Source organism: Platichthys flesus, chromosome 1 (assembly GCF_949316205.1).
Source record: "Platichthys flesus chromosome 1, fPlaFle2.1, whole genome shotgun sequence".
Taxonomy (NCBI): domain Eukaryota; kingdom Metazoa; phylum Chordata; class Actinopteri; order Pleuronectiformes; family Pleuronectidae; genus Platichthys; species Platichthys flesus.
Genome location: NC_084945.1, coordinates 17,629,432 through 17,643,770, shown reverse-complemented (window position 1 = coordinate 17,643,770; position 14,339 = coordinate 17,629,432). Strand labels below are relative to the sequence as shown.

General features: G+C 40.9%; 1 protein-coding gene across 1 annotated transcript in view; it reads left to right on the top strand.

Annotated features, from left to right (window-relative positions):
* ush2a (Usher syndrome 2A (autosomal recessive, mild)) overlaps positions 1 to 14,339 on the top strand; it is a 187,758-nt gene that overhangs the window by 148,236 nt on the left and 25,183 nt on the right. The window contains exons 67-73 of the mRNA XM_062387555.1: positions 76 to 183; positions 1,538 to 1,721; positions 4,565 to 4,722; positions 8,090 to 8,248; positions 9,258 to 9,420; positions 11,005 to 11,222; positions 11,310 to 11,446. Of these exons, the coding sequence (XP_062243539.1) occupies positions 76 to 183; positions 1,538 to 1,721; positions 4,565 to 4,722; positions 8,090 to 8,248; positions 9,258 to 9,420; positions 11,005 to 11,222; positions 11,310 to 11,446 (1,127 nt within the window). The remainder of the gene's footprint in view (positions 1 to 75; positions 184 to 1,537; positions 1,722 to 4,564; positions 4,723 to 8,089; positions 8,249 to 9,257; positions 9,421 to 11,004; positions 11,223 to 11,309; positions 11,447 to 14,339) is intronic.

Sequence of the window (14,339 nt, the reverse complement as noted above, 5' to 3'; positions counted from 1 at the left end):
TTGTGTGTGGTTAATTGATTATTGATTCTTGTGTGATTTTTGTAGTCTATATTAATACACATGTGTGTGCCACAGGTTTGCTGCCATACACAGACTACAGTTTTGTCCTGGTCGCCTGCACAGCTGTCGGATGTGGCAGCAGCTCACCTTCCACAGGACGCACGCTGCAAGCCTCGCCTGCTGGTATACGCACGCAGGCACACATGCACATTCTTTTTTAAATATATATATATATATATATGTTCCTTTAAAAACTTTTTTCTAAATATGTAATTGGATCATTAAATAGATCACACATCCAAATCAATATTACCACTTTCACATCGTGTTTTTTATAAAAAAAAAAATTAAATTTTCTTAGATTTCTTCTTTTAGCTGTTTTCCTCTTCCTGTCCACTTTTCTCACTTCTCTTCTCCTCTCCCGCTGTTCTCCTTTTTTGAATCCTCCCCCTCTTATGTCCTTCTTCGGTCTCCCTTTACCATATCGCCCTACACTTCACCTTTCTCGCTCTGTCTCTCCTCTTCCTCACTGTTGGCAGTGGAATTAAGCCTTGTTTTGTTTTTCCGGACTAAAATTGCTTTATGGATTTTTATTTATTGAAAAACCACAATCATGATAGTTTTTCCTCTTTTCATCCACTTCTCTCTCTCTCTCCCTGACTTTGCCTTCTATCTTGTCTCACTCCACTGTTCTGATCTTTTCCTTCCACATTAGTTTTCTTATTTTTCCCATCTTCCTCACTCGGCTTCTTTTACATATTGTTTCTCCTATTGCACATTTATCTCTCCTCTTCTGTGTCAGTATTTTTGCTGTTTCTTTTTCCATTTAAATATCTCATTCTTTCCCTTTGTGCTCCTTACTATTGGATCTTTTGTCTCTCACTCTATTTATTGTGGGCCTTTTATTTTTCTTATTCTTTAAGCACCTCCTCTCCTCACTCCCCACCCTTATCCTTGTGTCTCAATGTCAGCCACAATGCCACCACATCATTTTATCTCAAATATATCTGTTTGTGCCATTCAAATTAACATATTTGCTACATATTTGTGTTTCTCTGTTGGTAAACAGTAAATAATTAAAATGCATTAAATTAAAGTCTTTTGTGTCCAAATAATTTAAATTGTTTAATATTTCTTCTCCTGTGCTTTTGGTTTATTCTAGTCACAGTGAAAATTAAGTGTTGGCTGACTGATTTAATAATCTGCTTTGTTATAATAATACATATATGGGATCTAGGTCACAAGGCACAATAAAAATACTCGATAAGTAATGAAAAATACTCTAGATGTGCTGTTGAACACTTTGGTACCAGCAAAGAAAAATACATTCACAGTTCACGGTTATAATAGAAGTCATAATAAGAATTTGATTGATTAGAGGAAAGAACTTATGCCATATACCAAATCGTATAAAATACAAAACAAGAATGTACATTATATAAGAAGAATGTAGTAATAATATAATTATAATTATTTAATATGTAATTAAAGTCATATTGCTCATGCCCTTCTCTTCTTCCCGTCTTTGCTTCTCTAGGTGTTTGGTCGAGGCCCAGACACTTGATAATGAACACGTCTACAGTGGAGCTGTACTGGGATCAACCGTCGCAGCCTAATGGACATATCTCCCAGTTCAGACTTAAGAGAGACGGTCATACTATTTTTACTGGAGACCACCGTGACCAGAATTACACTGACGCTGGACTCCTGCCAAACCGCAGGTGGACATCATGCACTCCCACGCTTTTTACACACACACACACACACACATACGTGAATGCAAACATGTCCTGAAGTGTGTGTAGAAGCCGCACATGCATAAACACACTTCACTTGTAGCTTCGTAATTAATCATTCCTTTAATTCCTAATTTGTTCGCATTTGTGCCTGCACATGGTGTTTGTGTGTGTTTATATCAGGGTCACCCTGTTTTGAAAGCTCTCCTATTGTCTCTCTCTCTCAGGACTGCACTCTGTATATGTCTGTTTGTGTCATTTAATGAGCAAATATTTGACATGGCAATGACAGACGCAAACATTACCACACACACGCACATGCATTAAAATCACAAATCAGATCTGGCTTTTTGCTTACAGACAGCACTGGAGCGTAGATTTTATTTATCTGTTTGTTTTCATTTAACCTTTACTAATCCGTGTCTTTTTTCCTAAGATGGATTTTCTGTTTTAATTATGGGGGTGTAAAATGACACCCTCTGTCTCTTCACCTTTCCTCCTCTTCTGTCTTTCTCTCTCTCTCTTTCCTCAGCCCTCTCCCCCTCCGCTGCCCTCTCTCTCTCCCGAGACAATTTCTCTTTACCCCAAATAGAATTCTCGGGATAACACCCTGCAGTACTCCAATCTCCTCGGTCTGTGTGAAAGAGAAAGAGAAAGGAAGGGAGGAGGAAGATAGGACTGTATGTGTGTGTGACGTTTAATTTTCCCTAATTCCAGATAGTCTGCCAGAAGGCATTTCTGTCCCGACCCTTCGCTTCTCATCACTTGTCTCGCTCCCTATTCACTTTTTTCCCCTCTCTCTCTCTCTCTCTCTCTCTCTCTCTCTCTCTCTCTCTCTCTCTCTCTCTCTCTCTCTCTCTCTTACCTCACTCCTTCCTCCTTCCCTTCTTTTCCCAATTTAGTCCTGCACCAAGAATTACACAGGGAGCACCGGCCCCATTATCCAGGCACACTTGTGTGTGTGTCTTGGCTTTCCTGTGTGTGTGTTCCCATGCATGCCTCTTTGTGTGTGTGCATGTGTCTGTGCGTGAGACTGCTCAAAGTGGCCATTGATTATTTATGACAATGTTGATTAGCTGTCACTTTGCTTCGGCAGCCCAGGAAGTGTCTAAGATGACGAGAGAATTAACCTATTCCCTCTGGCTGGCCCCGCAGGACACACACACACACGCACACACACACACACACACACACACACACACACACAGTCAAACAGATGCAAATGCCCCACTCATCAATTACCTACCTCGCACACACACAGTATTTTACTTTTGATATCCCAAGGCGGTGTTTACATTGAAGTAAATATCTTGGAGTGATGAAGTGTTCAAATTCATTCTCCCACTGAAACCTTATGCCATGATAAAATTCTCACCCTCCATCACACTCCAGTCTCTCACTGCGTCGCTCTCTTCCTGTCATGATCTCTATCACTATCTCTCTTTCCTTCTATCTCTCAGTTGGTCTCTCAGTGAGGTGCATTTATTTATGTTTGTGTGTGTGTGTGTGTAAGTGTGAGAGAGAGAGAGAGTAACATACTGTATGAATAGTTTTAACACCTTTTCTTGACTGCATTCTAACCCAGTGCAGATGTGCTAATGGCCTCCTGTTTAAAACACCAGGCGCAGGAACAATAACCCAACGCTGCTGCCTATTAATGCATGTGTGCCGGAGTTTATAGCAAATTAAAGGCTTTTAATGTTCAATGGTGGCCCACTTACAAAGCTAATGTAAGCTTTAGCACCAGCCAGCCACGCGCTCTTAAAAGGGAAATCTATCTTATGATGTCATGGGCAGCTGAGGTACAGAGTGGATCAAGAGAGGCAACAAGACAAATGAAAGAGAGAGAGAGAAAGGTGTATGATTGAGAAGGAAAAGATTGGGCCTCAAGTGTAGTCACTGTATCAGCGCACGCACCCCCCCACACACACGCACACACGGACACAAACACAAAGCCGTATGGACACACCTTCCTGAAGTTTGCAGGGGACACTGATTTATTTTTGTTCGTCTATTTACAGTTGTGTGTCTAGAGTTCTTTCTCGATATTCTTTTGGATTTTTTTTTATTATTAATATTTATCCGAACTTTCTGTGAATCACAACACTGAAGCTTATAAGTCAAAGTTTGTTTTTAGGTATTGCCACGGATCGTTCAACTAACTCATTAATAATGAAAGGTCCATAGCAAAGAACAACCTGCAACTGCAGTCAGTGCACTATGTGGTGGTCCAGGCCAAATACAAAATGATCCAAATAGAGTTTAATTGTCATGTTCAGGAAACAGTTTGAGATGATTATAACTTTGTGACATGATGATGAAGAAACTGTTAAAAGATAAGGAAGTAGGCTGTAGATTTCAGACCATGATTGATTGGTGTTAAGGGGCTCAAAGTATGCCAAGAGAACATTCCCCACACCATTACACCATCACCACCACCGCCATGCGTGGGCTGTTGACACAAAGCAGGCGTGGTCCATAGATCCATGCTGTTAGTGCCAGGCTCTGACCGTGAGTCCCTCAGTAGAAATCCAGATTCATCAGACCAGGCCATGTTTCTCCAGTCTTCGTCTGTGCAGATTTCATGACCCTGTGTCAACTGCAGCCTCAGATTCTGTCCTGTCTGACAGAAGTGGAATCTGACGTCTGCTGTCATATACCCCATAAGGTTTGATGTTTTCATTCTGCAATGCTTTTTTCTACTCGCCACAGGTTTAACGAGTGGTTATCTGAGTTACCTAAGACTATTCCTCTCACTTCATCATCAACAAAACCACTCTTTTACAATCTCTTTGCTTCTTTACCCCTTTACCCTTCCATCTCTTCAGGTATGTGTATGAGCTGGAGGCCAGTACAGGGGGTGGGACCGGTGTGAGTGACAAATATGTGATTCAAACTCCAGCTACGTGCCCCACTGGGATTCCAATCCCCCACAATGTGACAGTGTCAGGCCCCCACAACATCTCCCTAGCCTGGACCCCTCCTGGTGAGTACAGATCAAAAGGGGATGGATGGATTGAAAAAGCCTATGTTCAGTTTTAACATTCAGCAGGTACACATTATAATTCAGACATTTAGGCTCAACAAGTATCTTCACTTTATCATGGACGCTCTTATTTGTGGTGGAGCACACAAAGAACCAGTGGATCCCTCCACTCTCACTAGTGCTGATTGGAAGCTTCATTTACCAATCACTTCTGTTAATGACTGCACAAACTCCAGATGTTGCCGTGGCATTATGGGTAATTTGCGGTCATACTCATTTAAGTGTTTCAAATCTGTTTTGAGATGCAGAGACTGCATTTGACTTAACAGTCTAACTGTACAATACAATAAACCCTATAGACTGTAAATAAAGGTGGACGACAGGACTGCTCCCCAAATCTGAAGCCAAGGTGTCTTGATCGCCCCCTGGTGGCTGGCTGCAATGAAGGTCATAAACCCTGCCTCCTCCATGTTCATGAAAAAGAGACACGGATCAAACTATAAAGCCCATGTTAAATATTTTTTTTCTTAAAGATGTTTTTGGTCATTTTAAGTTGTTCTTACAACACTTAATTTTTCTGGTAAGTTTGTTTTTAATTAGTTATTGTGGGTTAGGGTTAGGCAGTGTAGAGGCATTGTCCATCTTTATATACAGTCTATGATAGACCCACAGAATGACAAGCATGAACCAGAAACTGGTAACAGCTACATGTGATACACATAGTGTCAAAATTATAGATCAAGTTATTCAAATCATTCTGTAGATTCACAATACTAAAAATATGGCCTGTCACATTTACTGGAGCTTTACGAGACAACAAAAAATAGTCACTATATTAAACTTGAGAGACATTTTTTTCCTACATGTGAATAACTTCATCAGACTGCAACCAAGACCCTGACGAGTAGTTTTCCATGCACCTTCTGGCCTCTCAGGACCTGGACACAAACACACACACACACACACACACACACACACACACACACACACACACACACACAGGCATACATGAGCATACACTTTGGGCTGAGTTGCATGCTTATGGGGCAGTGATTGTCTGCCCTAACCCATCTATCATTGACTATTACGCTCTCATTAGGCTGATTTCCTATCTCAGAAACCGCTTATCGGGCTAACTAGCAAAGACTCTTCACTGTGTGTGTAGGTCTGTGCATATTTGTGTGTGTGTGTGTGTGCGTTTTTGTCTTTTGTTTCCGTATATTTGTTATTGTGTTTATGCATGCATCCTTATACGTGTGTATTTGAGATTGTGAGTGTGCGTGCATGTGTGCATATGTGTGTGCATGTCATTGTGGAGATATTTCCATAGGCAGGCCTATTCTATCGTCATTACGGGTTGATTTTAAAGGTGAGGAAATATCGGCTGGGTTCTCACGCTTGGTTAACTCCCTGAGCCCAGAGTCTGGAGTGTTTTCGACTTGTGTGTTTGTGTATGTGTGCATGCCTGACTCTCTGACAGGGTTTCTGTATGTGTACGTATATGCACGTGTGTGTTTGTGTCTTCATGTGCATGCACTAACTGCCAAAACACTGGTGTATGGCTACTGAAAAGGCCTCTGTTGTGGTGTGTGTGTCTGTGCCTGTGTCTTTGTGTGTGTGTGTCTGTGTGTGTGAAGATGTATGTGTGTGGAAGAAAGTGTATTATATATGCAATTGTAATTTTAACCATCAGGTATAAGAAGCAGAAAATGTTAAAGCATCAGCTTGGTTTTAAATATCACAGAGACATTTACACCTGTATGGATGAGCATCATAGAGATCACAAAGAGACGCACTTTCACCCTTTTGTGTGTGCTCACGCACATCCATCAGTTTGTGTGTGGACTGTTTGAAAGTGTATTAACGCAGCTAAAGTGTGCTCATATAAAAAGCCCCATGTGATGGAGTCGGTGTGTGTGTGTGCATATGCGAGTTGGGGGGTGAATAATTGAAGTCTTTCATTTGTCTGGTAATCAGTTCGTTCTCAAGATATCAAGAGTTCATGAATGTTGAATAACCCATCACAATACAGTAGGCCTGAATTATGGAAAAACCTCCAGTGAGAATATTAACAAAGTCTAAGTTCATGTGTGTATCTGTGTGGGTGTTTCTGTATGTATACAATAGTGTGTTTTTGTCTATTTGTGAGACCACAGTCCCAGAAACCAGTGTTTTGCTGCACCGTGTATGGTCATTTTGCAGAATTGAGGACGTATGGGAAACTGGTGTGGAATGGCCTGATGCTAATAAACATACTCATGATGTCATTGCATCATATTTGAAGTCTGTCTTCTCAACGGGTTTCAGCCCTTTGTTTGTTTGCCCATCATTGTAATCGAATATTACACAGACTTTGTCTCAGGGAGCTGGCAGGAGGAAAGACTGTTTAATGTCCAGTTCAACTGATATGGACGATTGTCTTCACACATTCAGCTCCTCTGTGTAATATCTGGATAATTTCGGAGTTGAATTGAATGTCTGGAAGCAGCTTTTGTCTGGTACACAGTGAAACTCTCAGGGCAACACTGGGGATGCTGCTCTATAGAAAGTAGCAAAGCTTTGTCTGGAAAGTTGCCAAATTTGTTGCTAGGTGACTATTTTGTGAAAACAAGTAAATAATAGAGGCTGTTCGCAGCAGTTTATTTTGAAATTGCAACAGTCAATGGGAAACAACCGATACTCAACCTGGCTCACCAATGTTTAACATCAGTCAGAAAAACAATTTAAAGAGATATGTTGAGTCTGTTGTAGGGAACCCAGATTCAAAGTTAGTTACTCTACTTATTTAAGATATATTCAAGTTTATTTCTATAGTAGTTGTTAACAATGTTACAAAGTGCTTAACAAGAGAAAATAAAAACAGACAAGTTGACTAAAAGATCATTGGCCACATAAGAGATAAAGAAGTAAAAATGACGAGAACCAATAAAAGCAGTATGAATAAATACAAATGAAACTTTCTTTTACAACTTTTTATTATAAATTGGGAGTTCAAATAAATAGATTTCATTTATGGTCAGGGTCTAAACTAAAACAGTAAAATTCCCTTTTGTACTTGAGCTGTACAATGTGCTTTATGTTATAGACTAGTTTTGTGTAATCCCATAAAATGCTATTTCAAATTTAACATACATTTGTTTATTTATTAATTTGTTGTTTGAAAATCTACAGTCATGGATGTGACAGTAAAATATATATGTTGGTAATGTCATGCTCACAGTCCATATATGCAGCATGAAGGGTAAGCTTGATGTGTCTGTCTGGTATAACCCTTATCTCAGTTTTTTCTTTCAGTTATAAATTTATATCCAAAATGATGTAACCAACTAATGATTGTCATTACAAATTACTTTCTCATTTTCCACAGTTCAACTCGATCACAGCCAGCCTGTAAACTACAACATCCTGTTTAACGCAGGAAGTGACAGAGCCGTAATCCATCATGCTGGGCGAGACCTGCACCTCACTGTGACCGATCTGGAGCCGTTCACCAGCTACTACATCAGAGTACAGGCCTGTCAGACTGGTGAATATCTTTCCACTGAAACAATCGATAAGAAGTTAAAAACAAGGATGTGAACAAAGTTGTGAAAACAGAACAAAGCCTCATACACTGTTGTACTAGTACTAGTGTACATAGCAGAACTATTTGTGTTTGGCGTAATTGCTACCGTTTTGTTGAACAAAGTCTTTGGTCTAGAAGGAGGCCAGCTACTGTAGATTTAAACTCTAGTTAAAGCAGCTAGATTTACTGAATTCTGTGTGGCCTGTAAAATGAAATAGCTGGGTACGCCAAACACACTTAGTTAGAAGCATCGAATGTTTTGTGTTATCTGTTGTGCCTGTGCACTTTATATGTTTCACCGTGGGAGAGTGGGAAACGTCTTTTCAATTCCTTGTTTGTCTTGAACATGTGAAAATTGACAATAAAGTTACTATTACTATCATTGCATCTTGTGTTGTGATAGATGATGATGCAGCCAGTAGCAAAGCAATGGGAGGCTATATGTAAATTTACAAGGAGCTATGTATCCTTTGCAAAAACTAAATGTTTGCCCATTGTGTGAATGACATTGTTGCGAAAAAATGCAAAATGATGGCAATTATTAGGTTCCATCTACAAACAGAACAACTTAATGTGATTTTACTCATGACGTCTTCAGAAGTTGTACAAGGGTACGTAGGCAACTGGTCTTGCTTGGGAACTGAAGAAGCCTTTGGGAAATGTCCTCAAGAGACACAAGTCCAGTTGCCTACGTACCCTTGTACAACTTCTGAGGATACTAGGACCATGATGATTGAGAAGCTTTAAAGATAAACTCATGATGTCATGTGCACATGTGCATTTTAAAATATATGAGAGGGTTGAGCATCACACAAGTGTGAAACCGATCCGATGAGTGGTTGTGGAAAAAAAGAAGAGACAGATTTATCAGTAGGATAAAGATCAGTCAATGTGTTGACATCATGCATCTGTAGGGCTAGAGTAGATATGTATGTGTTTTGTGACAGATGCTCTTGATTTGCTCTTGCAGAGGGGTGTGGAGTAGGAGAGGGTGTTTCAGTTAGGACATTAGAGAGCGCTCCAGAAGGTCTGTCACCCCCAACAATAAAGGCAGCTGGAGCCAATGTCCTGGAGATCTACTGGTTACCCCCCAAAAGACCTAATGGACTCATCACCTCCTACTACATATACAGGTAACAAACACAAACAGACAAGTAGTGGAAACCAAATTTTTACAAATCCTTTGTTGATTTTCATGGGGAGACATTCAACATCACACCAGAAAGAACGTAGTGGGATGTAACAGCTAAAAGTCAAAGATTAAAATACGTCCTCATTCCTTGTAATATGTCATGTTCACACTACAACACTAATGAGCCTGAAGTATCACACATATAGTACATTAAATATACATACTTGTTGCATAAATGCAATCTAAACACAATGTATGTACAGAAGGCCACAAGTTTTAGTCATTCATCTCCAGGCGAGTGTCTGTTTTAAAATCTGCCTATGTTGTGTGTGCATGTGTGTGGGTGTTTGTGTGTATTAATGCATGCTGAAGGTCGTGGTCTGCTTGTTGACCAGAGTGTGTGATCTGTATGCAGGGTCAGACCAGACTAAGCCCTTTAACTCCTCAGGAAACACACATTAGCATAGCGGTACACACACACACCTGGCATGATCAGACTCGGGCAGACAGGGACTTGGATAAAATAGGAAAATCTACCTCGTTCTCTCTTTGACACACACCCAAAACCCGACGTAATCACAGACAGAGGGGCTTACAGAGACATCAGGGTGCTTACATCAGCAAGTCACTTATACACAAAGGGAGACGTGGTGTTACATTCTTTATTTCACTTCTACAAATATGTGGAATTCTGTACTCTGAAGTATAATAAGATAAAATACTTACTTACATTACATCGTGACACTTTTTCCATTTGTGGCATAGCCCAGGTATATTTTGGATATATTGCATACACACAAAAGCGAATCATTAAAATACTCTGTACAGGAGCATTATAGACTGCATGCAAAGATGGACGATGCGTCTCTGTTTACACCCATTGCACAAATATGGAGTCAAAATATCTCGGATACCGGTACAGATAAAGCTGTGGTGTCAAGACCCCTCTCCACCAATCATGAGTCAGTCCGAGCTGTCAATCATTTTTCAGGAGCAAACATCAGTGTGATAAGAAGGACCGAAAATGACAGTATCCATCTTTGGTTACTAACTCATTTGATTTTGAGGATCAAAGGTCAAGGTGGCCTCTTAAAAAGGATATCTAAAGTTTGACTCCAGGGAATTTCTCATTCGATTTTAGTAAAGCTCACAGTGACTCCTTGAGTGTGGAACTAAAATGTATGTCGACTGAAACTGCCCTGGATGCATACAACTGCAGGACAGTTGTTCTAGTTTTAGTCCGGCCCATGTCCCATTTGCTCACATGGAGGGGGTGGGATTTATGGCCGACACAGCAGCCAGTTACAAGAGGGCAATCGATATAATTTGGCTTCACTTTTCTGTGCAGTAAAGTTGTCCATCTTTATGTGCATGGACTATTGTGTGTGTGAAGACATCTAAATTATATTTTGAATATAATTGCCAAAGTTTCATAAACATGAAATATAGTTTATTGAAGCGTATCTCAAGTGCAGTTTTTGATTGTACTAATTAAAGATTAAGGGATTTCAATATAGGCTCCCTTTCATAGAATAGTTTGACTTGGAAATAAACGAAGAATGATGAAGGATATATTTGTTTATAGGCGTCCAGTAAGAACAGAGGAGGAACTGCTGGTTTTCATCTGGTCCAGGGGGCCACTTGAGTTTTTCGATGCAAGCCCCACCCTGCAGCCCTTCAGCAACTTCCAGTACAGGGTTCAAGCCCACAACCCCAAAGGCTCAGTACTGAGCCATTGGGCTTTAGCCCAGACCTTACAGGCCGAACCACAGGATATGGCCCCTCCCACTGTAACACCCATGGGTGAGTTCACCAAGTCACATGAAAACGCTGTTGGCACATGAAATGCACCTGTACTGTAACAGTCCCACATGCTGTGCACTTTGACAGGTGCATACTCAGTCCATCTGAAATGGAGTGAACCGAGACGGCCCAACGGTCGCATTTCCCATTATAGACTGGTTTACGAGAAGCACCAACAGGACCCAACGCTCAACTCAACTGCTGTTACTGCTCTCACTGTGGAGGTAAAGGCACACATACAGTACAAAGCACAGTAAATGGTGGATGATTAGAACATTCCTCGATGAGGGCCGTATCCATGATCAGATATTGCTTTGTGTCGGTATTGGTTGTTCCTGATATCCTCATGGTAGAGCCACACAGAACTTTTAAGGTTACCATATATTTGGTCAATACAAATTTACATATGCAAGCGTACCAGAAATGTACATGATTCCAAAATAAGTTACAAATATATGGTAATATGCAGTTTGTGAATGTGTGTGTGCAGTGCATGTAAAGAAATTTGGACTCTACCTTTGGTCCTGTTGCCATCTGTTTACCAGTGATCGGCCTAAAGACACACACATACACTCACTCACACAGCCATTGACTGGCTATTCTCCAGGGCCCTTACCACAATTCTGTGCCATTTCTGGTGCTCTGAGAAAACTATGAGCAGGCACCGCAAACCAGAAACACATGTGCACACACAAACACACCCTCACACATGTATTGTGCACACACACCACTGATAGCAGCTGCCATAAATAGGAGTTGGCAGCTCAGGAAGCAGGATAAGTTCACCCAAAGCTGCAATGAGATATCCGTCAACACTGGCTGCATCTTCTCTGCACACTACCACACACCTGTGTGTTCAGTGTGCAAGCATGTGTCTGTGTGTGTGTGTGTACACACACCTGCCACAGTGAAGCGCTAAGCTTGTATGATTCCACTTGTGCAGCAGTTATCATTTGAAAGATAGATGCATTTCTGTCTCAGGAAAAAAGAAGAAACAAACAAAAACTGGCAAAAGAATAGAGATTCAAACATGACATAAAGAGACAAGAGGAGAGACAAAAAGAAGGGAGGTAAAGGTATCGATGGAAAAATACTTAGAGAAGAGTGGAACAAAGAACACCAGAGTTAATAGAGCGGGTAAGAAAGAGAAAAGAAGAAAATGAGACCAAGAGAGTGAAGTGGAGGGGGGAGAAAAAGAGAAGTGAAGGAACAAAAGGGGCACGAGACAGAGTGATAGATTGGGGGAAGGCGGGAGAAGAGCGGAAAGGAAAGAAGAGGTAGAAGTGTAGATCTATATTCTGTCCATATGAGTGGCCTCTTCTCCCACTGTGACCTTTGGCTTGTCACTCATAATTAATACAAGATGTAAATGGAGACCTTTCACCTTCTCATTGATATGGAACGCTGTGTTTGTGTGTGAGTCTGTGTGTGTGTGTGTGTGCGTGTGTGTGTGTGTGTGTGTGTGTGTGAGAGGCTCATTGACATGGCATAGACTTGTTTTGGTGGCGGTCATTTGTCACGCAGTTGCCTTCTCTACCCGCTCCCTGCTGTTTAGGAATACACAAAGAAAGTGAAATGAGACACAGCGTTCCCAGCAAACTTTCAAAGAGCAGGGTGTAATAGGGTTTGGTTACATCTGTGTCTTGACTAGTAATGCAAACCCGAAAATTTGTTTTGAAGCAGTTGTTTTGAACCTGAATTTAAGGTTTTAGAGATAGACAACCAACGCTAGTTGAAAGGACAACAATCATTTCAAAGGAAGGGAGAAGGACATTTTGAAACCTGTGATAACCAGCTGAACATTCACCTTCAGCTCAAGAAATAAGTTAATTTGTTTGAATATGTGAAAAACACAGATTTCTTAACTTGTTTTCACCTTAAAATGTGTGTTTTCTCAGGATCGGGGGCTTTCTGTAACATTGCGAGATGACAAACAGGTATTTTTCAGTACTTTCACTCGTTTGTCAGGGAACAATACATTGATCTTGATCATGTTTACGGAACTGATCTTTAAGTGTGTGGAATTTGGTGCAGCTTGATTGAATTAACTCGGGCCTTTATGGATGCATGTGCTCTATGGAATGCCATAGTTAATTATAAATAAGCAAATTATGAATAATAATTATAATACTTAATAAAATATTTGATTGTATTTTTTATCTCTTTGCTGTTTTTTGCTGAAGACCGTTAACCACAAGTACAGGACAATCATATGATCGCAACAATCAAGGGAAATAATGTTGAAGTGAACTTTATGACAGTCATAGCTTTTTTTAATTCAAACTTCAAAGAGTTTGAGTTCCAATATCTTTCCTGTATAATCGACTATAGTTTGTAACCTCAGGAACGTCTTTCATTCGTTTCCTGAACAAGTGTTGACAGGAACCCTTAATGAACAATGTTCAGAAGTGACATTAGGACTGTGACTCTCTATCTTCCTGCGCCTGTCTGTATTATCTTCTCTCATTATTACTAAGTTAACTTTTTTCTCACCTTAATATTCATCATTCCACCCATTCTTTATTGCCTAAAGTCTCCTAGCCCTTTAGTTTGTGGATGTATTGGTGTGTGTGTGTGTGTGTGTGTGTGTGTGTGTGTGTGTGTGTGTGTGTGTGTGTGTGTGTGTGTGTGTGTGTGTGTGTGTGTGTGTGTGTGTGTGTGTGTGTGTGTGTGTGTGTGTGTGTGTGTGTGTGTGTGTGCGCGCGGGGGTGTGCGCGAGGTGTGTGTGTATTGATCTCAGGCTGGGCTGGGAACCCTGCTCTGTGCCAGCCTGGCTGATTAATGGGGTCGTCATGGCAATCGGACGGAATGAGGGTACGGAGCGCAGGCGGCCTGCCTCGCTCGATCCCTGCGCGCCGCCTGGCAGACACAAACACACAAACATATGCACTCAAGAAACTAAACAAAATCTCTTTCTGTACCATTACATCGTCCAGACAGACATCTCCGTTCACTCACAGGGTGTCAGGTTTTTCTTTCGTTCTCTATCTTCTCCAATGCTGTTCCTTTATTTTCTGTCCTTCCTGGTTTTTTCCTCCTCTCCAATCATCACCTAAATCCCTCTTTTTTGTTTGCTCCCACATCACCCATGTTGTAGGAGGGTCATCTTTCTTGTCC